Below are 23,292 nucleotides of genomic sequence, written 5' to 3' on the forward strand. Positions count from 1 at the left end.
TGTTGTTTTTTTTCAGTTACAAAAATTACACCTTTGTGACAGTCTTTGGAAACTTGTACCAGGCTCAGCTCGGTGGAGTCCCAGGCACCTACCAGCTGGTGCACAGCTTCTTGAACATCAAGCTCCCGGCGCCCGTCCCTGGTCTCCAGGTACGTCCATCAGTCGCAGCAACTGGGCTAAAATAACAACGCAAACTTGCTCCAACACAGCCAGGAAACTAGCGCAGCCTCCAGTGGTTCTTCTGTTGTTTAAACTGCTTTTAGAGCAGCAGACTCTTATTCCTTCTCTAGAATTTTTTGTTAGGAAAATGGACGGTAGTCGACAAAATCACTTTGAGTTCAGAGCTTGTCCTGCAGCTTGGTGTGGTGCTCAGTAGTTCAAGTTCTAAATTCGAGAAATTATGGTCTCTTCTGGTGGTCTTTTTAGAGGTCAAGAAGCAAGTATGTAATGATGTTTCAAAAGGGCAGTAACTTAATCTCCCTGTTTTGCCTTTTCTCTCTTATTTTTTAATCACTTGTTGTAAGACGGTGAAACCAGTTGACTAAATATGTAATGAATTAATCTGAATTGTAGCCCAAGCCTTTTACTTAGGAATCTGAATAAAATCCTGCTCACCTGCACATTGCAGAAAGTGCATAGCTGTGCACCTACAAAATTACCAGATAAACAGGCAGCCTGGGGTGAAAAATTAAAAGTTAAATGAAATAGTAATAAATTATAACATCGGAGACCACATAGCTGAGTCTAGCTATCCTTTCCTTACCTCCTGAGATCCATGAGTAGTTTGGTATCTGTCTGTTTCAGTACGAATGTTTTGAATAGCTCAGTGGTCTAATCCAAATCCACATCCTGGGTGGGGAGGATGTCTGTATGGTAGCTGTGGGATTGCCGGAATCTCAGCTAGAGCTGAAATCTGGGCAAGCAGAAGAAAGCCCCGTCCTTTGCTGCTGGGATGTGCACAACTTTCACAGGACTTTAAACCTTATGACCTCTGGCTTCTGTAATCACAGAATCACAGAATCACAGACGGTCAGGGATTGGAAGGGACCTCAAAAGCTCACCCAGTCCAATCCCCCTGCCGGAGCAGGAACCCCCAGATGAGGTTACACAGGAAGGCGTCCAGGCGGGTTTTGAATGTCTGCAGAGAAGGAGACTCCACAACCTCTCTGGGCAGCCTGGGCCAGTGCTCTGTCACCCTCACTGAGAAGAAGTTTCTTCTCCAATTGAAGTGGAACCTCCTGTGTAATGCAAACAGAGTTTTTACCACCATCAGTGTGTGGGTATCAGAGCAGAAATATCTAACTAAACAAATGATAAGGATTTTAATTCAAATATGTGGCTTTTTGTAAAATTAATTATCTCTTTGTTTTCAGGATGGTGAGGTGGAAGGCCATCCTGTCTGGGCGTTGATTTACTACTGCATCCGCTGTGGGGATTTGACTGCAGCCATGCACGTGGTGAAACGGGCACAGCACCAGCTGGGAGAGTTTAAAACCTGGTTCCAGGAGTACATGCACAGTAAAGACAGGAGGTAATGGGGAACTGGAAAAGATCTTTGCAAAGGGGGGGGAATTGCTGTGGAGTGGTGAAATTATCAGTGGCTTGGTAGAAGTACAGCTCAAGTCTCTTCTGATGGTGATGGCTGCCTGGTGTTCGTTACCTACCTGCATTACGTGTAAGAGGTTTGCATATTTTTGTTTGTGGCTTTGACGTCTAGAAATCTCCATAGAGAAAGTTGTTTGAAAATATGCAAAACTTCATATTTCACAAATAATAAAATGATGTAGCTTTGCTTTTTTACCGTAGGATCTGCCTTGTGTAACGGTGGCGTACTGCATACAATAGATAGGTTTAGTCTGCTGTCACAAATCCTGTCTTTCTGTTTCCCTCGTCACTTACTTCAGTTGAATTTCCTTTGGGGAACACTTTTTACTACACCTGTTTTCATAAGAATGCCACACAGTGAAAGCAAGTGGTGTTTATTAGAGGCCTTTAGAGGCATTCACAGTCACATCTTTCTTGTGCTTATTCTCCTCTTCCAGTTTTTGCTGTCCATCACTTGACAGAGGCCACTGGCCAAACTACGATTGTGTGCTGACAAGCAGTTGAGTCAGTGCATCGTGAGGTGTGCTCTGACCTCTACAGCGATGTTTTGGGTTATCTTACAGAATCGCTCGGTTGGAAAAGCCCTCTGAGATCACTACGTCCAACCGTTCCTGTCTACCCCCTAAACCATATCCTTAAGTACCTCATCTACCTGCTCCTTAAACACATCCAGGGATGGTGACTCCACCACCTCCCTGGGCAGCCTGTTCCAGCTTCTGACGACCCTCTCAGTAAAGAACTTCCTCCTTCTCTCTAACCTGAACCTCCCTTGGCACAGCTTGGTGCCGTTTCCCCTTGTTCTATCCCCCATCACCTGGGAGAAGAGCCCAGCACCCACCTCTCCACAACCTCCCTTGAGGCAGTTGTAGGTGGTGCTGAGGTCTCCCCTCAGCCTTCTCTTCTCCAGGCTCAACAAGCCCAGTTCCCTCAGCCGCTCCTCATCAGGCTTGTTCTCCAGAGCCCTCCCCATCCTTGTGGCTCTTCTCTGAACACGCTCCAGAATCTCAACATCCTCCTTATAGTGAGGGGCTTGTTTATCTTTCTGCTTTCAATGAACTTCAAACAGGAGCATGGTCAGCTACTGCATTACACCTGTGCTTCCTTCAGGGGAATGGTGCAGTGCTAAGGTACTGGCTGAAACTGGGGGAAACTGGAGAGCCCAGGTAGGTGCCAGAACATGAACCTGTAATACCCCACCTCAGCCTATGCCAACTTCATTCGTATGTGGAAGGCCCTCATCCTGCGATGTGTTGAATGTATTTGAGCTCTTCAGATATGAAAATGTGAGCAAGAACGTACCAATTTGCATGTCTGAACCAAGCAACCAAAAATCACGTGAGAGAAGGGAAAAAATTAATGCCGTTTACCAAGTAGAATAACATCATGTTGTTCTTCTATAAATTAACCTGGTTTTTAGAGAATATCTAGGAGTGCTCATTATAATAAGATTGTTCTAGAGACCTTAGTGAAGGTACCATCATTGTTTGCATTACAAACACTAATGAGATACAGCGTAGTTGATTTATTTTGTTGTTATTATGGCTATGGAAAGGTGCTCTGCCTACAGACTTGACAAACAGTGTCTCAGTCTAGGAGAACACTTTATTGATTCAGTTCTGTTAAATTCTCTGCAAGAGGGTAAAAGAAGTAGAATGACAGAGAGCATTATGACAGTATTTAATCATACAGATGAAAGTGCTCTCCTAAAAGACTTCGTCGCACAACGACCTGCTCCCTTGTTTGGAGCTCTTTGGGTTTGTAACTGAGACTTTGTAAGCTCTCTTCTTCCAAAATGATGAAATAGCAGTCAGACAAAAATAGCTCATCTACCACAATATTAATGCACCCCTAAAAAGACTGTCATCTAACTTCTTTTTCCTGCAATGGGTATTTGAAGATGATCCTCTCTAACTTTATATGTTTTAATACATGTGTGCAAAACTTTCACCTCCAAATGGAAATAGAAAATGCAATAAATATTGGCCAGTGTCATTATGTCTTTGCTGTGAATGTGCTCCTATTTACTTTGATTTATATCCAGGGTTCCTTACGCAGGGAGAGATGGATTTCATGTCTTTTCTTTCAATCTTTTTTTGTTCCTTAGACTGTCCCCTGCCACGGAAAATAAACTGCGTCTTCATTATAGGCGAGCTCTGAGAAATAACACTGACCCGTACAAAAGGGCTGTTTATTGCATTATTGGCCGTTGTGACATTACAGATAACCAGAGTGAAGTTGCTGATAAAACAGAAGATTATCTTTGGCTAAAAGTAAGTCTGGGGTCGGGGTCGTGGTGCTGTTTGTTGGTTTTATTTTTGGGGTTTATTTTGAAGAACAAGGCTAAATGGTATTGCATTTCTGCACTGCTCTGCTAACCTCCCTGCTTGTAGCTCTGGTGTTCTCCATCGGTGTGATGCAGGGACTTGACCTTGCAGATAGTGACAGGCTGGGAACCTGAGTCCCAGGGCTGCTCTGTTATCCGTGGTGTATCAGATGTTAATTTGGGGACACTTCTCTTTGGAAGGGTCGTGTTCTTCATTTGACACTGATCTTTGTCAGCTGTTTTTACAAGTAGTGTTGGCTTGCTACAGCGAGGATCCTTTGAATCTTCCTTTCTGGATGGATTATGGCTGAAATGTTGGTGTCAGCTGGCAGAAGATGACGCTATCAATGTCTCTGTAGTCCCAAGACCTTACATTTTGGTGGGGGCATGATAGATACTGGTCAGTACTCATTTCTCCCCTTTATCAGAAAGGGGGAGTAGAATGATGTATTTGTTACAACTGGGTAAAATTACGTTGCTTTTAATTATTGCTTAATGAGTATTCAGAGTCCCAGCATCAAAGGTTTGGTGACATGGACGGATACAGAAGAACCCCAGGGTTATATCTGCATGGATTCCTGCTAAAAAAAACCTTCTCGGCAATGGATGGACCTGATGGTGTGACTAGAAGTGTTTTCTAGTCAGTTGGTCAAATCCTAGAAGGGGCTTCAGATGAAATTAGTATCTTCTGTGCCAGGTGAAGGTGAAATATCTGTGCTTCATTTTTTGGATGTGTTTTTTAGCTGAACCAAGTGTGTTTTGATGACGATGGTGTGAGTTCCCCACAAGACCGACTAACGTTATCCCAGTTCCAGAAGCAGCTGCTAGAAGATTATGGTAAGAAACCTTGAAGAGATGTGTTACTTTGGGCTCTGTTCTTCTGCTTAGGGCACTTTCCAACTGTTACTACATAAATCTCAGACTCCACATAAAACCCTGTAGCTCTCCACAGGCACCTTGAGGGTGTTCCTGCACAGCCTGCTTCTCTGGAGTGACGGCAGACTTCAGGAAGAGATGAATGAGTCCTGCGTGCTCCCAGCAATCCAGAGAGTGAATATTCATCTGTGAACATCGCTGCTGCTTTTTGTACTTTATCCATACCAAATGAGGGATTGCCTTGTCTCGTGATAAACACGCTAAGGTCTTCTAGCGAAACTTCCAACATTTTGAATACCAACCAAAAAAGCAATCTTTACCTAATGTAGGCATGACTTTCCGAGGCTTTTCTCTGTGCGTATCCATTGTTCATTGCTTCCTTTAAATTAGTGTTGCAGGTAATTTTCTGGGGACCCAAGTCACAGTTCATTCCATTTTAGAAAGTTTTAAGAACATCCACAACGCAAGAGAGCACCATTTCCCATAATCACCTTCTGATCAATCAAAATTAGGTCACTTAAACTATCCAAAACACACAGAATTTGACTTTCCACAGCCTCCTGGTTTGCAACATTGCTCACACCCAGATAAAAATGGGTGGAAAAGCAATACAGTAAGCTACCGTTGATATCACTGAGTAGGAAAACTCAGGTTTTTAATGTTATTTGTACCACTTGGCATAAGTATAAATGAAGACAAAAGTTGTGGTCTTTGGTAGACTGTAATAGATGTTTGAGAGTCGATGGTTCGTTGTCTGAGAAGAACAAAGGAACTTTTTTGAGTAACTCTTTATTGTCTTTTGCTTCCTGAGTACGTTTTTATGTTGTGGGCTTCCATGATGTATTTGCAGTGAAACAGTGACAGACAAGCCACTGGTGTGTGATTAGGTATCCAGTTGGTGGTTATTTCTGTTGGCACCGAATAAACAATGGTGATGCACAGTGACAGGAAGCACTGTCAGTGATCTCTGCAGAATCATTTTCACTTATGCTCTCTGTGTGTGTGTTTGTGTGTGTGTGTTGTGTTTTTTTTTTCAGGTGAATCCCATTTTGCAGTGAACCAGCAGCCTTTCCTCTACTTCCAAGTATTGTTCTTGACAGCACAGTTTGAAGCTGCAATTGCTTTTCTCTTCCGGACAGAGCGCTTGCGTTGTCATGCTGTTCATGTTGCGTTGGTCTTGTTTGAGTTAAAATTGCTCCTGAAATCGTCTGGGCAGAGTGCACAGCTGTGTAAGTCCTGCACATTTAATTTACAGTAAAGGAATCTTTTCTGAGCCCGTAGAGTACCCTGTAAACACTGCAGGTCTACGTAACTGATCAAACTAGTGCATTTATCAGAACAAACTCCTAGAAGCTCATTGGTTTAGTTGTGTTCGAGCTCTGGATCATGGCTCTGACTAATTTGAGAGGAAGATCAGAGCAACATTTCCTGGCCTTCGATGCTCTGATGGTATTTTTTCTCTGACATTGCAGTAAGCCACGAGGCCGGTGACCCTCCTGGCGTCAGGCGTCTAAATTTTGTGCGGCTTTTGATGCTTTACACCCGTAAGTTTGAATCAACGGATCCCAGGGAAGCTCTGCAGTATTTTTACTTCCTCAGGTAGGAGCTAATATATGTCTCTAAACTTTCTCCTGGTTATTATTGCTTAATTATTCCTATCTGGGAAGTCCTCAGAAACAGAACCTTCCTCCTTCCTTTTCCTTTGTAGGAATGAGAAGGACAGCCAAGGAGAGAATATGTTCTTGCGTTGTGTTAGCGAACTGGTCATTGAAAGCAGAGAGGTATGTTTGGCAATGTCTTGCCTTTCTCACTTAAACTGAAATTAATTTCTTCATTGAAGTCTTTATTAGGCAGGGCAGTCTTAAACAGGTCTTTACTTTTTCTGCCTGGTGCAGACCTAGGTGACGAGAGATCTCCCAATGGCCGTACATTTAAGATATTTAATCACGTCTTTTTGCCTGTTATTTACGTACAGATAATTTTGACACTGGTCACTGGTTTTTATCTGTGACTGCATCTTTGTACTTAGTAAATAAATTGTGAAATACGTGCAGTTAATCTCTCTGGTTTTGTTTCCTTTTTTCTTTCTTTGCGTCTGTGTGGGTGTAGTTTGACATGATTCTTGGAAAGCTGGAAAACGATGGTAGCAGGAAGGTGAGTTGGCAATTTATATTTTACATCAAAAGTGCAAACCAGGTGTGATTTTCAAAGTGGTCTTGAGGCTATCTTGCTTTTCTTCATTTTTCACTGACCAAATGATTCCTGTTGAATACCTATGAGTTCTCCAGGTATGAGATTTTTACAGAATAGTCTGTGCCCTGCTCTAACAGAAGGAAGGTCAGGAACCGCAGGGCAAACTGTCTCTGTGGACAGCTGGAGGAACTAAAGAAACAAATGGCATCAGGTAACTTCAGTGAGGCCAGAATTTCATCTTTACGGTAGTAAATGCAAATTAGTGCACATGAATGGCTTGTTTGTAAGTGGGTGTGAGATTCTGCTGCTAACTGAGGTGTACGTGTGAAAACTCTGTATGACATTGTTCTCATTCGCCTCAGAGGAGAAATGCTCTGCAGGCCATTAAAAAATCTTGTAATTAGGAGAGCAGGGGCTATCAGACCACGGGTACAGCCATAACTGATCTGTCCTCTCCATACAGATGAGGGTAGGTATAGGATCAAAGATCAGCCGTTTTCAGTTGTGATGGATGGATCTTGCTTCTGCTGTAAAAGCAGCAATCTCAAAGTAAAACGTGAGCTTACACAGTCAAAAGGTAAAGGAAACCTTTGGGTTTTATGTGAAAAGAGGGGAGTGCACGCTAGTGATTAAAATTTTAAATAAATCAATAAAGTTTTAATGTTTGCTGGAGAAACTTTGGCAGCTTTCTGTGTAAAGCAGGCTCCAGAACTGTTGAAATCTTAATTTTAAGATTAGGGCTTATGCTGCAATCATTGCTACTGTAAAAGAAAAAAAAAAGTTTATTTCTGGCAGGATTTTCCTGTAGGTGTTGTTCTTCTGTCAGTTGAAAAGCAGTGTGAGATTGCACACACGAGAACGAGCGGACTCGGTAATCTTTACAAATATTTTTTAGATTTTACAGCTCTTTTTAAGATGGACAGATTTTAAATTATACCATGAATGGTGAATTCTATGTAGCTGTATTCTTGTGTTTCTTTGATATGAAACCAGCAATCTTAGTTTCAAAATAACTTCTTCTAGGTTTTATAGTCTTTATTTTTACATCCTCAACTACAATGAAATACTTTCCAGATATCCTTGATTCTTTCCTTTCTTTTAATCTACTTGTGTTGTTTGTTTTTAGCTTCTTGTCGCCCTTCCATTTACCTGTGTAAGATTTCCCTTGTAGCCTGTTGTGCCAGTACACCCAAACAGCACCTCTGGAGACCCTGGCACGTGTTATGGTGAAGTCTTTTGTGTTTTCTGTAACGTGTCACCAGCAGTTCAAATAAGTTAGGATTTGACCTGTTATCTGGGTCATTTGGAATGAATCAGGAACCACAGATGTCTCAGTGCTGATCCACTTTGGAGAATGTCTCTCTCACAAGAGCTCTTTCTATTTTTAATGTGTCTCTTTTGCACGTTCCCATGGAAATGTACAGGCCATTCTAATCATAATCCAACATGTGAAATATTCATTGCCTTGACAGAATATTCAGGAGTTTTAAAGCATTCTGATTTCTCTTCTCTCCTTTTGTTTCTGTCTCACCTCTTTAGCCTGGAGTGATAGACAAGTTTACAAGTGACACAAAACCCATCATTAACAAAGTGGCTTCTGCAGCAGAAAATAAAGGGTTATTTGAAGAAGCTGCAAAACTCTATGAGCTTGCAAAGGTAAAGTATCTTCTACGTGCTGCCTTAAATATGTACCCAGTTCACCATTTTTTCCAAACATTTTCCCTGTAATTAGGAGGTAAAATTTAATCTCAGAGATTGAATTGCCTTTATTCAAGCAGATTATTTCTGCCGAGCCATTGGCTGCAGGGAGAGAGAGGGGTTCCCTGGACAAACTCAGATGGATTATGCTCCATTCTGGTTTAAAACATCCTGGTTCTTGATCAATGTGGTCTTCGAAGAGATTGCCTCATGCATGATTTAATTCTGTCTAGTGAAGTTACTGCCCTGGAGTGCTCTCTTCCAATTTCATAAATGTTGAAGTCTAAAATAGTTGGGCTTTATAGTGAGTACTCTGAATTCCTTTTGAAATAGGTTTGAAATAAAAGTGGATGCAACTGCAGCCATTGTTTTAGAGGGGAAAAATAGGCGAAAACACTTTTTCACATGAGCCAGCAGCATTATGTTGCTCACAGCTAATGTGATTTTTATGGGAGGGGCAAGTTTCTGAGCTTGCATTAGGCACCACTGCAGAAGACCTTTTTGCTTTGTCAGTGAGCTTAAAAAACTTAGTCTCATCGCGCTCCTTTTATTTTTTGTGTGTACCTTTAATGCCAACAGAACCCTGACAAAGTTTTAGAGCTGATGAACAAGCTCCTCAGTCCCGTCGTTCCCCAGATCGGCACTCCCCAGTCGAACAAAGAGCGGCTGAAGAACATGGCCCATTCCATTGCTGAGAGGTAAGACAAGGGGGCAGGAGCGGGTGACTCAGACCTGACCTGGGGTTTAGTTCAGTGGCTGTTAGTTCTTGACATTGTTTCTGCTGGCTGGACCATGGCATCCACAGCAACACATTGAGGACGACAGAGAAGAGGTCAGAATTTACCCTGTCCTGCTGGTGGCGTGCAGTACTGAAACCAGAAAAGGTCATCTTCAGGTCAGGTAAATTTGGCAAGTTTTATCTGTGAACCAGGAAAAGAGAATTGCAGGATTGCCAGCTGGAGACAGTCTGTTAAGGAGCAGTAAATACAACGAACTCAATGTTTTAGTTTAAAGCAAAATGTCCTAACAGTTGCAGAAACATTGCACACAGTTCACTTTGAAAGAGTTTTGAGAGCTTGAAAGAGTATTGAGAGTATTTGAGAGTTTGAAAGAGTATTGAGAGCTGCAAACCCAGTAATTCTGAGCCACAACAGCAGAGAAGTGAGTTCAGTAGCTGCCTGAAAACTTTATTTCACTACTCCTTTAATGAAAGCTGAAAAGGGAACATTGAAGCTGAGGTGTGTGTACGGCTAGTGTAAGGAGTGGACCTCATTTCCACAGCCTGATACTTTAGGAAAGTGCCGTGTGGTGTTTAGAAAAAAATAAAAGAGAAATGGAGGTGACCAAAAGGAATGTCAGGTTAGAGATAAGGAGGAAGTTCTTTCCTGAGAGGGTCGTCAGAAGCTGGAACAGGCTGCCCAGGGAGGTGGTGGAGTCACCATCCCTGGATGTGTTTAAGGAGCGGGTAGACGAGGTACTTAGGGATATGGTTTAGGGGGTAGACAGGAGCGGTTGGACGTGATGATCTCAGAGGGCTTTTCCAACCGAGCCATTCTGTGATTCTGTGTCACCTGCGGTGTTGGTGTGCTAATTAGGGGGTGTGTTTGAGAGACATCACTGCTCAAGATTCATTAGCAACTAGAGGTCAGGAAAAACCTGCGTCTGTAAGGTTGCGATTGCGAAATAGCTTTGGGATGTTTCAAATCATCTTTTGCTGCGTCTTGTCACAGTGACTGCCATGGACAATTCCTGTATTGCACTAGAGCAAAACGTGTGTAGCTGTGAGAAATGTCTTACTGCTTTTCCCCAGCCATTCTGGTGGGCAGAGAATAAAAATAAACCAAGCGCGCCTGCTGGCACATCGAAATTGGGAGTACAAATACAGAAATATGTTGATTTCAGTCAGAGGCCTTTGCCTTCCTTCTTCTGACAAGTGGCATTTGCCAGTCCCTCCTTCAGTCAGCCTTTCCTTCATTTAGCCAGGCTGCAGACAGAGTGAAAATTGGTGCCATATTGGCTTAGCAAGTGACCCATTTGGTAGCAGACGTTAAGGAGAGTTAAACCTGTGGCGTGGGCTTAAGGTTCAGCAAAGGCTGTTACGAGCTTTGTTTTGCTGCTTGCTTTGATCTGCGTGAGAGCGCTAAATGTTACTGTTCAGTAATGCCACGTTACAGCTGCAAGCCTTCGTGACTGCAAAGCCAGAGCAGTTCTGATCAGCTCATCTTCTTGCCAATTAAATGTCAGACGGGGCTCTTCCTCGTGTGCCGTACTGCAGACAGTACCGCAGCGATGCAGCTTTTCTGCTGGGCCTTCTTGTGCTGTTTCTGGAACAGGGGAGGCACAAGGCCAAGAGGCTCTCTGGCTTCCTCCTCTGCAGCAGCACGGGGCATGGGGTGTACCATGCACTTGACCGCTCGTACTCTTACCTCGAGGTAGGAGCCCCTTTCTGACCTCGTGCTGTTAGGAGCAAGAGCAGACAGCCCTCCAGTTCTCCTCCTAGCAAGTGTAGCTAGAGGGAGCGTGTAGAAGCATCTGATCCATTTACTGTCTTAACTCCTTGCCCAAAGCAAGCAGTTGTGCTGGAGAATTGTCTGCTGTGAAACTGTGTGGTAAACGTACTCGTACAGCGCTTGCCTTGCAGGTCTCCGGTTCCTGTCGCTGTTTTCCCTGTAAATACAGGAAGTGTACGCATTAAAAAGGAAACAAATGGCTAGATTTGATGGAAGACTGAAAATGAGTAAGAGTGGGTTTTAAAAGCCACAACCTGTGAAAATTCTGCCTTCCGGTTAAGGAAAATTAAAGCTGTCCTTTGTTAAATGCCTTCTGTCCTTGCGCTTGATGCCTCCACTTCCAAGAACTACAAGTACACATTTACAAAAGGTCGCAGTTTTGCGCAATAAAATTGTAAACCCATTTCTTTCAGGTACAAAGCTCAGGGGATAAGTGCAAAGAAATCCATTGACTCCACGTTCTACCTTCTGCTAGACTTGATCACGTTTTTTGATGAATATCACGCCGGTCACATTGACAGGGCCTTTGATGTAAGTTTGAAGAGCTGTGTTTGAAGTGCAGCCTTTCCTAATGCCCTTGAAAGCCCAGAATGTCTCAAATAACATCACTTAAAAGGAAAAATTATGTTTAATGAGTTAGAAGGTGCTGCAGTGCTGTAGGAATTTAAAAATGTTTCTTCTCTATTGATTGATGATCGGGAAGATCTTTCTGGAGCTATTTTGTAGATACTGAACAAAGGATTCCTGCTACTTAACGAAGTGAGGAGATAAGCCAATAAATAACAATGAGATGACTTCTCTTGAGTGGAATCAGGAGCATTTCGTTGACACTTCAAGACCGTACTTTATTAGTGTGTGGTGCACAGAACAGTGATTATCTACCCTAATTCCTGCTTTTCTTTTTGAAGATTATTGAACGCCTCAAGCTTGTACCTCTAAGCCAAGATTGCGTAAAGGAGAGAGTTGCTGCCTTCCGGAATTTCACCGATGAAGTGAGTGATACCTCTTGGTTTTTGCTTTGTTAAAAGCATCTTAAAACCGTGTCACCTCATTGTTCTTATTCTTTAATGGGGAAATAGGATGGAATTGGTTTGCATTTGTACAAGCAGGCTCTTGGCGTGCAACTTTTTCTCTCCAGCTCTCTGGAGCAGGAGAATTCCCTGTCCAGAAATCCTGTCTGCAGTCTGCAGAAGGCACCTACAGATCTCAGTCTTTCTGAACTTCTCGAGTTTGATTCAAGAATTTGGAATATTGAAAACTTTCAACTATGCTGCTGACTTGGTTCTCCTGTGCGGTCACCTCAGCATTTGTAGGGTCTTGCGTTTCCTTCCCTCCACGTTAGAGGTGCTCGTGTGTTTGGGTGTTAGCAGATGAAGCACGTAAAGCACTCTAGCAGTCTGTTACTGCTCTTGAACTGCTCTAACTGGAGGGTGTCGCTTCTCTTTTTAGACAGTGTTTGTGCATATTTGGGTGCTTTGGAGTTTCTTGTTTCCAGGTGCACTGAGTTTTTCTGAACTGTTGTTGTCAAACATGAAGCTGCAGCCATTGTACACATCTGTCCCAAAAGTCTGGGTAGCGTTTTCTGCTGGAAGGTGCAGTCGTGGCAGGGGTAACCATTAAATGTATGACCGTTATATGAGTGAAGATCAACCATAACTTTTGTTGCTTGGTTTTCAGATGTTGTACAGCAAGGGCAATGACTGTCAACCTGCTCTTCATTGCAATATGCCTTTTCTTTTTCTTATTCTTTATGTAGATCAGGCACAATTTATCTGAGGTCCTGCTTGCAACCATGAATATTTTATTCACCCAGTATAAGAGGATGAAAGGCACGAGCCCAGCCACTCCTGCCAGACCTCAGCGGGTAATGGAAGACAGAGATTCGGTAAGATTTTAAACCTCACTATCTGACAAACTTTCCTAGTTCCACAATTTCAAGGGATTGGATTTTAAGTAACTGTCAATCTCTAATTGTCTTTGCTTTTGACTAGCTAGCTTGTTCAATTAGAGTCCCGAGACTGGTCTCATAACTTCAGCTTTGTGTTAAAAGAAAGGATATTGCTCTAAGTGGCACTGAGCTAATTAAGATATATTACACTATATATCCAACTCCTAGCAAGAGAAAACAGGTGCTCAGTTTGCTTTGTGGTGGGATCTTAGTTAATAGATGTGGACAGCGCAGTGTCTCTAGGATGGTTGGTGTCGCTGCCTCGACAACTGAGCTGTTGTTTCTCAGGAACCCGATTTCCACTCTCTTCATTTGAGTTAGTGCCCTGCTCATGCAAAACTGATCGCTGGTGGAAAGGCCTTCCTTGACTCCTCTTCTTGGCTTGCTTCCACAGTGACATGGGCTGACATTTTCAAAGTGTCCCTGGGCAACACACCAAGATGCTCAAGCACATTCACTTGGTGAATGGCTGTAGCAGTTTGCTGCAGTGAGCAGCTCCCAGGTGCCGTGGTGCTTGGTCTGCCTGCCTGCTCCGAGTGGCTGACGGCGGTGGGTTTGAGTTCACCGCTAGTTTGTGCTGAAGCATTTCCCCCACTCGCTGATAGGAGCCCACACCTTTGCCAAACCACAAAATAGGCACCACTTAAAGGGCTCAGCCGGATTTGTGGGCACTTGCCTGTCGATGTGCTGTGTTGAGCAGAAGGGTTCTGTGCTTCGCTGTTGTCGCGTTTGGTCTTGTAGCTCTCATTAAGTTCAAGCTGCCACAGGCACTTGAAAACCAAGGCCAAAGCACTCGTTTCGTCTTGCAGATTAGGAAATAAATATCAACCCCTTTGGAGAGTGAAAACCCACTTGGGCCACAGCCAGCTTTATTCCAGGCTCTAGTCATCTGCAAAAGTGCTTTTGATCTGTAAACTGCCATATTGGTGAAAGTCTTAGAGCATTTTTAAATTATATCAGAAAATGAAAGGCTCAAGTAACGTCAAAGCTTTTGTCTTCGGGGTAGTCTGTGTGTGAGCTATGGGATCCTGCCTTGCTACTACGTGGCTACTCTAGATCTGCAGTGTTGGAGAAGGATGCGTGCTGCTTGGGCATCTCCCACCTTAAATTCTCCACGTGCGAAGAAGTTGGAGGCTAACGCAAGCTGTTACCTGCTCTGAGTGTTCACAGGGTTGGCACTGAGCACAACACTGAGCACTTAGCTCCTTGCTTTCCAAGTGAGCTGTTTATTTTGGTTTTGTGATTTCAGTTCTGTGCCTTGCGTAGCAGCATTTACCGTCTCCATAGGGGTGTAATGCTGTCAGGTGTCATCTCAGTGTGAATGGCCTACCAGAGAGTGCTGGGCTGATTGGCAATGGGATCAGCACCTTTGCTGGCAGGAGTCTGTGTCGAAGGAAGCCACCATCTCATCGTACCATATCCACAGCGTGCTCAGTAAAACTGCCCTGCCCTCTCATGCTGTTACAGTTGTGGAGATGAGCTGATGATGTACCTTACTAAAAACCTTTCAAAGTTTTTTGTTTTCTTTTATTCAGGCTTCTGTAAATTGAGCTTCTGCCCTTGTGGTGGCATCTCCTGGCAGCAGGGTACCAGTGGTAGTGGAGACACGGGGTTTCAGAGTCCTGGATCTCTGGCTGCTGTGTGTAATAAAAGCGGTGCTCAACCATCGGAGAGGAGAGGTGGCTGCTGTCTCTGCACTCAGGGTGGTGACACGAGAGCAGCTGTGTGTAATGTCAGAAGGGAGCAGACATCTCCCAGTGTAGGATCAGCTAGAGAGGAAAAACCTACAGCTCTGTAACAGCTGCCTGCACGATTTGTGTGCACAGAAAAATACCCCGCATGGGTACGTGGAAGGTAGGGTAAGCATAGCTTTAGCATGTGTCCCCTTTTTTCTTACCCTGGGCAATTTCCTCTAAGACTCTGGGAGCAGGGAATCCAGATCGTTCCAGTTTCCCTTTCTGGGAAGCCACTCAGGAGATTCTAGAGGTGGGAAGAAAATAGGGCATTTCAAATGTGAGACGAGGGGGGTTTCTTCAGCAAAATCTCCCTCGTTCACCTGGAGAGCGGTTGCAGATCTGCAGGTGGTGTTTGGCAAGAATTTTTCTTTTGAACTTCCTTGAGAGAAAGGCAGCTTTTCCTTTTTCCATGGGGAAGCAAATGTCAGGGGAAGTCACTAACGCTGCAGATCTTCCAGAAGCTTTAACGACCTCAGCACATTGCCCGGGAGACAGCGCAAGTGAAAAATGCCCTTTCCTTGAGCAGGTCTCTGAAATCCCTGGATTTTCTCTAGATCTGTGAAAGCAGACAGATTCAAGTCCCTCTGTTCATCAGAAGAATTTGAAAACAGCGGGTCGGAGCTGTTCCTAAGTCTGAGGCTTATTCCACGTAGCAGGGAACAGAGTTGCCCAGAGCAGGGACTCCTGGCTCTTGAGTTTGCCCTGTGGCACCAAGCGTTGCTCTGAGGATGCCCTGGGGGGAACCCTGCTGTAATGGGCAGGGAGTAGAGGGGGTTTGGCAGGAACAGTGTGGACCTGGCAGCAAGGGCAGGGTGGAGAGGAGCAGTACCTCTGGAAACCCCTGAACCCAGCAATGCTGCCTGCTGGAACAGCTCCTGCCCCACTTGAGAGATGAAATGGGCTTTATTTAGGAGTGGTCGGGTGCGGGGTCAGAGCTGGGGTTTGTGCACTGTGTTTATTTCCAGTTAATTTTACACACCTAAGCTGTGTTTTGAGTCTTTTTTTGAATGTATAGACATTAATTAGTTTAGGGAATGAGGGAGCAACGTCCTGTCCCACTCGGCCTGATCCATTTTGTCAGATTGTGGGCAGAGATTGCAGCAATCCCTGGACTGCAGAGCCAGACACCGTGAGTGCATGACAGCAATGTCGTGCTCCCTGCCCCAGTCCAGGATGGTGAACTCTGGGGAGCAGCCCCGGGGCATTATCTTGGTGGCAAAATTAGGTCAGGAAAGGAAATTAATTATTTGTATTATTATTTTTTTTATTATTTGCGGACTTACTTTGAACTGCAGGTGACTCTAACATTCGTTAAGTAATTACAGCCAACAGAACATCTACACCTCCAGGCCGCTCTTGACCTCTGCAGACCTGTGATCGTTCCTCCTGCAGCACTGCTGCTTGCAACCTGTCATGTTCAGTTTTAAAAACAGGCCAGCTCTAGCATCACTGTGACTGAGCAGGCAAAGAGAACAGTAACTTGCACTGCTCCTAAGCCTGCCTTAGTCACAGTGAGAGCTTTTGCCTCTTTCATTCCAACAAGTCAGACACCTTGACGTGCTTTTTTCCCCCTCTGCCACCCGTTTTGACCTCCACTGAAAGGCAGCAGCTCAGACTTGACTGCACGACCTCTCTGTGTAACAGGTTTGGAAGCAGACTGAAGTGTTGACCAGGACTGGACCAGAACAAGTGATTTTCAGGCCTCCTCGTTAATTAGCCCATGTTAACCAGTTAGTAACTTCCAGCAAGGGATCCTGTCCTGGGAGCTTGTAGTAACTGGGTCAGTCTCTGTTGTGCTGCTGACTGCAGAGGCCCGCTGGTTTGCAGTGCTGCCTTCTGGCATCTCAGTGCTAAAGAAAACCCGCTGTCCTGCTCTGTGTGAAGGGTTTTGGCGTGGCTGAAGCAGTAGCATTTAGACATTGTCTGGAAACAAACGTCGTGGATGAGCATCCTGGGTTAACGGGCTTCGGTCGCTTCTCGGTTTGTGAATTGCTGCTCTCAGACTTACCATCCATGTGCCTGCAACAGTCAAAGCTGCTTCAGCTGTTCCTGCAGTCAGGAGGTCAAAGGAAGACTTGAGCAGTGGGATCTTCCAATACAACCATTTAGAGATGCTTAATATTTAGGAAGAAAACACTGTGAGTGATCAAAACAGTCAGTCCGCACAGTTTTCCATAAAGATTTGGGCTTTATTCTCGTTACCAGAATTATTTTCCTTTTAATTTATTAACTGCTTTAATAAAAGGTTATTTGTGAATTCCTTCAGCTGTTGTGTAGCCATCTGGTGTGTTTGAAGGGGTCTGGTTGCTTTAGGTTACTCTGAATGTACTTGGTCCATTTGCTTTCGTGGTGCTAGGGAGTGAGGAGCTGCAAGGATGGCAGTGTTGGAGGTGGTGTGAGAGACTTCCAGCTTAATGGTTGGCGAAGGAAATAACTGGATTTCTTTCCAAATGCAGAGATCTGTTACCCAGAGAGCACCTCTGAGAAATGAAGCTGATATTTGCTTGTTTGAAAGGGCAGGGGTTTAACTGGTGTCTAACCCAGCTCTCGTCGCGGGGTGTTTTTTTGATCCTGAAGTAACTGTCCTTTATTCTTCTGGTTTTTAGCAACTTCGCTCTCAAGCTCGCGCCCTGATAACGTTTGCTGGAATGATCCCGTACAGAACGTCGGGAGACACGAACGCAAGACTGGTGCAAATGGAGGTGCTCATGAATTAGCACAGCAGCTTTTGCGCAGGGCCGCAGCAGCCCGAGCCCGTCCATAGTGCGCTCAGGGGGTGGGACCAGGATCGGTTTGTATTCTGTATTTTTGTTGATGGAAATAAATTTCTTTGAGTTCTCTTTGGTTTTGACATTTTCATTTTCACCTATTTATTTTTTTTTGTGTGTGTGTGTGTGTTTTATGGTTTTGTTCACTTTATTTTAAGTTGGTTTGTATGTAGACAGTCCTTCTTAAGGAGTTAATGGGCCATGCAGAGAAAGAAGCTGTGGTCCTGCAGTGGGGAGCAGTTTTATAGCAGAAGTGCTGAAGACGACCTTGGATTCAATGCTTGCTGAACATACAGCTTGGGAACTTCAGCATTTTTTGCTTTTTGAGTGCATGTTGAATGTTGAAAGCCTGTTTATGATGCACCACACGTGACTGCTGTCTGTCCGTAACGCTGTCTTGCATGGCGTGTGTGTTTGCGGTACCGACGAGCTCTGTGTGCTGCAGGGATTCGTTAACGCTTAACGAAGTTTAAGCTCTGGGGTTGGTGTCTCAGATTTGTGCAACTCTGCAAATCCTGGAGCTCTGCTGGAAGCTTTTGCAGGGCGGCTGGAATTGGGAACAGGCACCTTTTGGTAGGAGAGACTTTTGTGATCAACACATGGGGTTTCAGCCAGTTGCATTCAAAATGATTTCCCCAGGAGAAGTAGGGAAGCTGACCAGAGATGCCCAAGTGTGGGTGCACTGGGCACGGGTGGATATTGCTGTTGGTTTAGTGCGAAACCCAAGTCCTGTTGAAGCGAGGGGCATGAAAAAATGGCTGTAACTGTTCTGAGCTACAGTTAAATCAGCGTGAATGCCCAGGGAGTATGTTGTATTATGAGTTCTTCTCCTTAATGTAGTTGCCTGTCTTTGAAATGAAATGAAACGAAACGAAAGGAGTTTTGGTGGTTGCTCTTATTGCTCCCATGCCGCGTCCCTCTGCCCCGCTGCTGTCTCACCTCACGCTGTTTGTGTTATCGGGGTTCGAGAGCACGTGTGGCTCTGGATACAGCACAGGGCACGAAACGCGGGGGTAGATTTCAACCTCTGCATGTTAATAGCTGTCGCGGGAGAGAATTCATCTCCATTTCGCAGTGTTTAAATTGAACGGCACAGAGGGACATTTGACTGACTTGATGACAATTTCCTAATTACTTTTTCCACTAGAAATGTTGTAGCATAAATTTTGCCAGCCTGTTGGACAGGGAGCAAAGGGATGGCTTGTCAAGCCACCCAAAAACGTGTCTCATGGCATTAGCAAAGGGACTGCTGAGGCCCCCAGGCCATAGAGCAGGGATTGTGTGGCCCTGAGGAGTCCTGTAGCGCATTCAAGATGGTTTCAACTAAAGACTGAGAGACCTGGACGACGCCCTGGAAGTAAAGGGGATTTGGTGAGTTACTCGAGAGTTATGTGGGGAGCAGAATTGCATTACCTAACGAAATGTCACCAGGTGAGTGTGGAAAGCCTTATTGGGTATTAACATTACTGGCATATTTGTGTGGGAATGCTTCTTGGTACGTCTCAGCTGAAAATTCATCCAATCCCCTAGAGAACAGTCCCCAGAAAGCAGGCGGCGGAGCCAGGTGTCTCTCCTGATGCTTGCAGACAGCGCTGGTGGGGCCGGGCCTGCCCCGTGCACGTCCTGCAGGACAGACCCTGCTCCCGAGCTTCTCTTGCCGGTGCTCAGCCCGACCCCGAGTGTCCTCCTGGCATCAAACCACCTCCTGTACAGAGGCTGGCGAGGCTGTGCCTGTCCTCAGGCAACTGCTGGCATCCGTTTGGGAAGGGTGAAGGCCCCCGCTGTATTTCCCTCTCCCTCTCCTCCACCCTTTGTGTGGGGACAGAAATCCCTTGGAGCTCGGCTCTTACCACTGCCTTTTGCAGGACCTTGTTCTGCTGTCGTGCTGCCTCCCTGGCATGTTCTTGTTGTCAGACATTGAACCTAGGAACCTTTTCAAGACAGAGAGTTGCCCTTTTTCTCTCTGCCTTTTGAGGACGGCTGTGGCAGATGCTTTTTGGTGCTTCACAGCCTTCACGGGTGTTGGTAGAAGAGAAAATTGGTGGCTGCATGCAGTTTGCTCGGTGGTTGTACCTCCAGCCTCTGATCTAAGCAGAAACTGAATTATTTCATGCTTTGCAAAGCCCAGATGGTCCTTCTGTGGTGGGTGGACAGAGGAAATAAACCCCAGGGAGTCAGCTCTGGGACTAACCCTGGAAAGGTAAGGTCCAGCCCTGTTTCGGGCAAGAGGCTGTAACAGAAGGTGCTACAGGTAGTTGGAATTAAATTATTTCTTGCTGATTGCCCTGTGATTTCTTCTTGCTCCTGTGCAGGTTGCGAATGTTGCAGCTCATCGTCTTCCCACATTCCCAAGAGCAGCGGGTTCCAGCTCCGTGCCTAGGCCTGGCTCTGGCAAACCTGGCTCTCCTCTGCACGACTGTGAGGGCTTTGCTGCACTGAGGTAGACGCTGACGCACGCTCTGGTGCTTTGCTGAGTCGGGCACCCTCGTGGTGTTCCGGATGTTGCTGTTTTCCCTCCACCCCACGTTGATTCTGCTGGGGAGAACAACCCGGTCCTGCTCCCTCGGGTTTCTGACCAGCAGATGTGCTGCTGCTGCAGCTAAAGTCATAATCCTTTATACCTTTGCACTCCAGCTTTACTGATGCGCAGGCTTAGTCTTGGGTTTCTAAACATTTCATCTGCTCAAAGGGCTTTTTGGGGTGTCCCTGAACTCTTGTGTTTGGAGCAGCCTGCTCTAAGGTGGTGTCACTAAGCACTCCCCTTACAGCAGGGAGTAGTGCCTGCTTGCACAGCGTGGTGCTGTCCAGGACATGACGAGAGCTCCCTCAGTTCTCCTCATGCACAAAGAGCTTCAGTCAGCTTGGGCTGCCTCGAGCAGGTCAGGTTTTGTGATATTTTGAAATTTTGTGACAATTTTGGTACCCTAAGGGAGTTTGAGTCAAGTGCAGCTCATGCATTCCTACCCTTCTGCCTTGCCTTGGATTTCCCCACCGACTGCAGGTCCCGCGTCTCGATCCTGACGTTCTGTTGTGTTTTCCAGACCCTCTGGCTGGAGCTGCTGCGTGAGGGGGCTCCTCCTCTTCCCCATCATCTCCCACCTCTCCTGTGTTTGAGACAGCAACGCAACACGGGGACCTTGCTCCTTGTGGGAGCTGAGGGACTCGTGTTCAGAAAGAATTAATTTCATTAATTTTGCTGTTATTGTTACCGTCCCAGCGCTGCTGTGTTTCCCCGACCTTAACAAACCTTGCTTTCAAGGGAGCAAGCTGTTTTCCTTCTGGCCTGGAGGAAAGGAAGGGGTGTTGTTACCTCCAGTTCTGTGTCCCTGAGGTGGGACAGCGCTCAAATGCTGCCACTGTTCGTGTCCCTGCACCAGCCTTTTTGTCCTGTTCGGGTCTGAAGTTGGAAGGGATGGAAGTGGTTTTTGGAAGAGGATGGGAGGTGATCCTCTTGGCCTCACCGCTGAGGTTGCCGGCAGTTGCGCAAGTAACCGTTTCTGTTCTCTTCCCAGGCTTCCTGAAACTGAATCCTCCTCTGCACGGTGGCGTTGCAGGGCTCAGCCCCTGCTCGTTTGCGGGGCGGTCAGTTCCCTCTCCCACGGGGATGGAAACGCAGCAATTAAAACTTCCTTAAAGGCCTGTTGGAATATAGCACTGTGTAAAGCACTGCACCCTTCTCTGCCTAACTCGATTCAGGTTCATTTGATGTATGTAATAGTCCCAGCCTGGGGGATCGGCTGCAGGCGAGGCACAGCCCCGCAGAAGCAGCTCGGCTCCTCGTCGCTGTGCGGTCAGAGGGGCTGGAGGGACGTGTGTCACAGCTCTGCTCTCCTGGCGGCGCCGGACGGCCCCGGTATCGGTGCTGCAGCTGGTGTTGTGAATCAGGCCGACGACAAGCGCATCCGACTATCCGGCTATTTCACTACACCAGGGTGGCACCATACCACTCGCTTCGCTCCTCGCCCGGCGGCTGCAGTCAGCGTGGCTTCCCGGAGCACCGCGTTTAACAGAGACCCTGCCCTGTTGAAGAGACTCCGTGGTCTGTGCTGCTTTGGGCAAGTTCTGGTTTTGCTGACATGATAAGGTTGCAAAATAAAGCAGTTTCTGCTGGGCAGGAGTCTGCTGCTGCTTCTGTTGCTTTGTGAGTGGAAACCGATGTCCTCCTCGCAGGAGGTTGTTGCAGGAAGTGCTTTTCCCTTGTTTCCTTGTGTGTTTCTCACACTTCTCCCGGCTCACGGCAGCGGGTGTCAGGAACGGCGGCGGCACCGCCTGCGCCGCTGTGCTCTGCGCTGCTGGGAGGGCTGAGCCATGTGGGTGCGGGCAGGGCCTGTCCTCAGCTCCCCGGGTACGTGGGTGCGTGCCAGCCCGCGCGGGGCTCCTGCAATTGCAGGCGGCATCTGCTCGCACACAAACGATACCGGGAGGTGAAGCGAGTCCTCGAAAAGCGGGTTCAAATCTGTGCGTGAGTGCAGCCGGAGGCAGCGGGGCCGGCAGCCCCAATTTTCCATTAACTTGCAAAGCACACGGGGCTGAAATTCAAACGGGCTCTGGTACTGCCCTCAAACTCGGATTTTATTGCCTGCCTTGTTTGCTGTCTCTGCCGATCTTATCTGTAACTGCTTTTAAGGGCACATGGGACACCGGGCTGCAGAGGCATGAGAGACGCCCGGCCCTCCCCCTGTCCTCACTCCCGGTGGCCGTGCGGTGACCGCTGAGTGGCAGCGTGGTCTCGGGCCATGCTTTGTGAGATATAGGGAAGGGTTTACGTGGTTCATTACATCAAGGATGGGGTTTGGGGGAGTTTTGGGCCCTCGGTGCTCAGCAGTTCCCCCTCCCTGGGGTCAGGAGGGAAGGAGCTGTGGGACTGTGGGCATCTCTGCTGCCACCCCAGCCCGGGGTGGTCACAGAGGGTTTGGGTCTGACACTGCTCAGTGTCCCCTGACTCCTCCATCCCCCTTCCCAGCCCCTCGGCGTCTGATCCCAGACAGGGCCATCCCTCCCTTCCCTCAGTGTCCTGCTTTCTTCCTTCCCCTGGTTTCACCGTGACAAAAAGGGGCCATTTCCCTCCCTGCACCGAGCGCAGCTCAGCGCCGCGGGCAGCAGCTCGCAGCCAGCCAAGATGATTTACGGGATCTAGGGCAGGATCCCAGGGAAGGGTGGGTGTGTGTGGGAGTCTGCTGCCATTTTCCATAATAAATCCCGGTGGGAACTGAATGTTCCTGGGTTGGGGCCGGAGGCGAACTTAGCACCGCATTTCTCTGCCGATCTGTCCTTGGGCCTTAATCTCAAATCCGTTATCGCCGCCCCCATCGAACACTGGGAGTCAGCGATGCCCATTACAGCGGTTTTGATGTCCCTTCCAGCTATTTTTTTCCCCCTGACCAGCTCGGGGTGGTTCAAGCCAATTCCTTTCCCCCGTTAGCAGCAGCAGTGGGTGGGTGCCGGTTGCCTCGCTCCGGTTTGGCCGGGTATAAATGTGGGGAGCCCCTCTCTGCCCCATCCCTTGCCCAGCGGGGACCTGGGCCAGGGCCATGGCTGAGCTGCCTGTCCCGGAGCTGCCCCCAGCTCTGTCCTGCTGCAGCGGCCGCTTCACCATCAACACCCTCCTGGGCACGGAGGAGAGCGGCCGGGGTCC

The 23,292-nt window shown here is 46.8% G+C and overlaps 2 protein-coding genes across 2 annotated transcripts in view; both read left to right on the forward strand.

The window, feature by feature from the left end:
* Positions 1 to 15: 15 nt before the first annotated feature.
* NUP93 (nucleoporin 93kDa) lies at positions 16 to 17,728 on the forward strand (the record flags this gene model as incomplete). The annotated part of the gene is made up of 14 exons (XM_010192802.1): positions 16 to 149; positions 1,374 to 1,531; positions 3,710 to 3,875; positions 4,672 to 4,765; positions 5,842 to 6,033; positions 6,277 to 6,403; positions 6,513 to 6,585; positions 6,914 to 6,958; positions 8,537 to 8,653; positions 9,275 to 9,393; positions 11,619 to 11,736; positions 12,114 to 12,197; positions 12,962 to 13,090; positions 17,496 to 17,728. Coding segments are annotated over 14 exons (1,667 nt in total), but the record flags the coding sequence as incomplete, so codon positions are not given.
* A 2,057-nt stretch (positions 17,729 to 19,785) lies between these two features.
* SLC12A3 (solute carrier family 12 (sodium/chloride transporter), member 3) overlaps positions 19,786 to 23,292 on the forward strand; it is an 11,712-nt gene continuing 8,205 nt past the window's right edge. Inside the window, 2 exon segments of the mRNA XM_010192803.1 lie at positions 19,786 to 19,799; positions 19,970 to 20,075. Of these exon segments, the coding sequence (XP_010191105.1) occupies positions 19,786 to 19,799; positions 19,970 to 20,075 (120 nt within the window).

The sequence above is a fragment of the Mesitornis unicolor genome, unplaced genomic scaffold (genome assembly GCF_000695765.1).
Source record: "Mesitornis unicolor isolate BGI_N332 unplaced genomic scaffold, ASM69576v1 scaffold5029, whole genome shotgun sequence".
NCBI lineage: Eukaryota > Metazoa > Chordata > Aves > Mesitornithiformes > Mesitornithidae > Mesitornis > Mesitornis unicolor.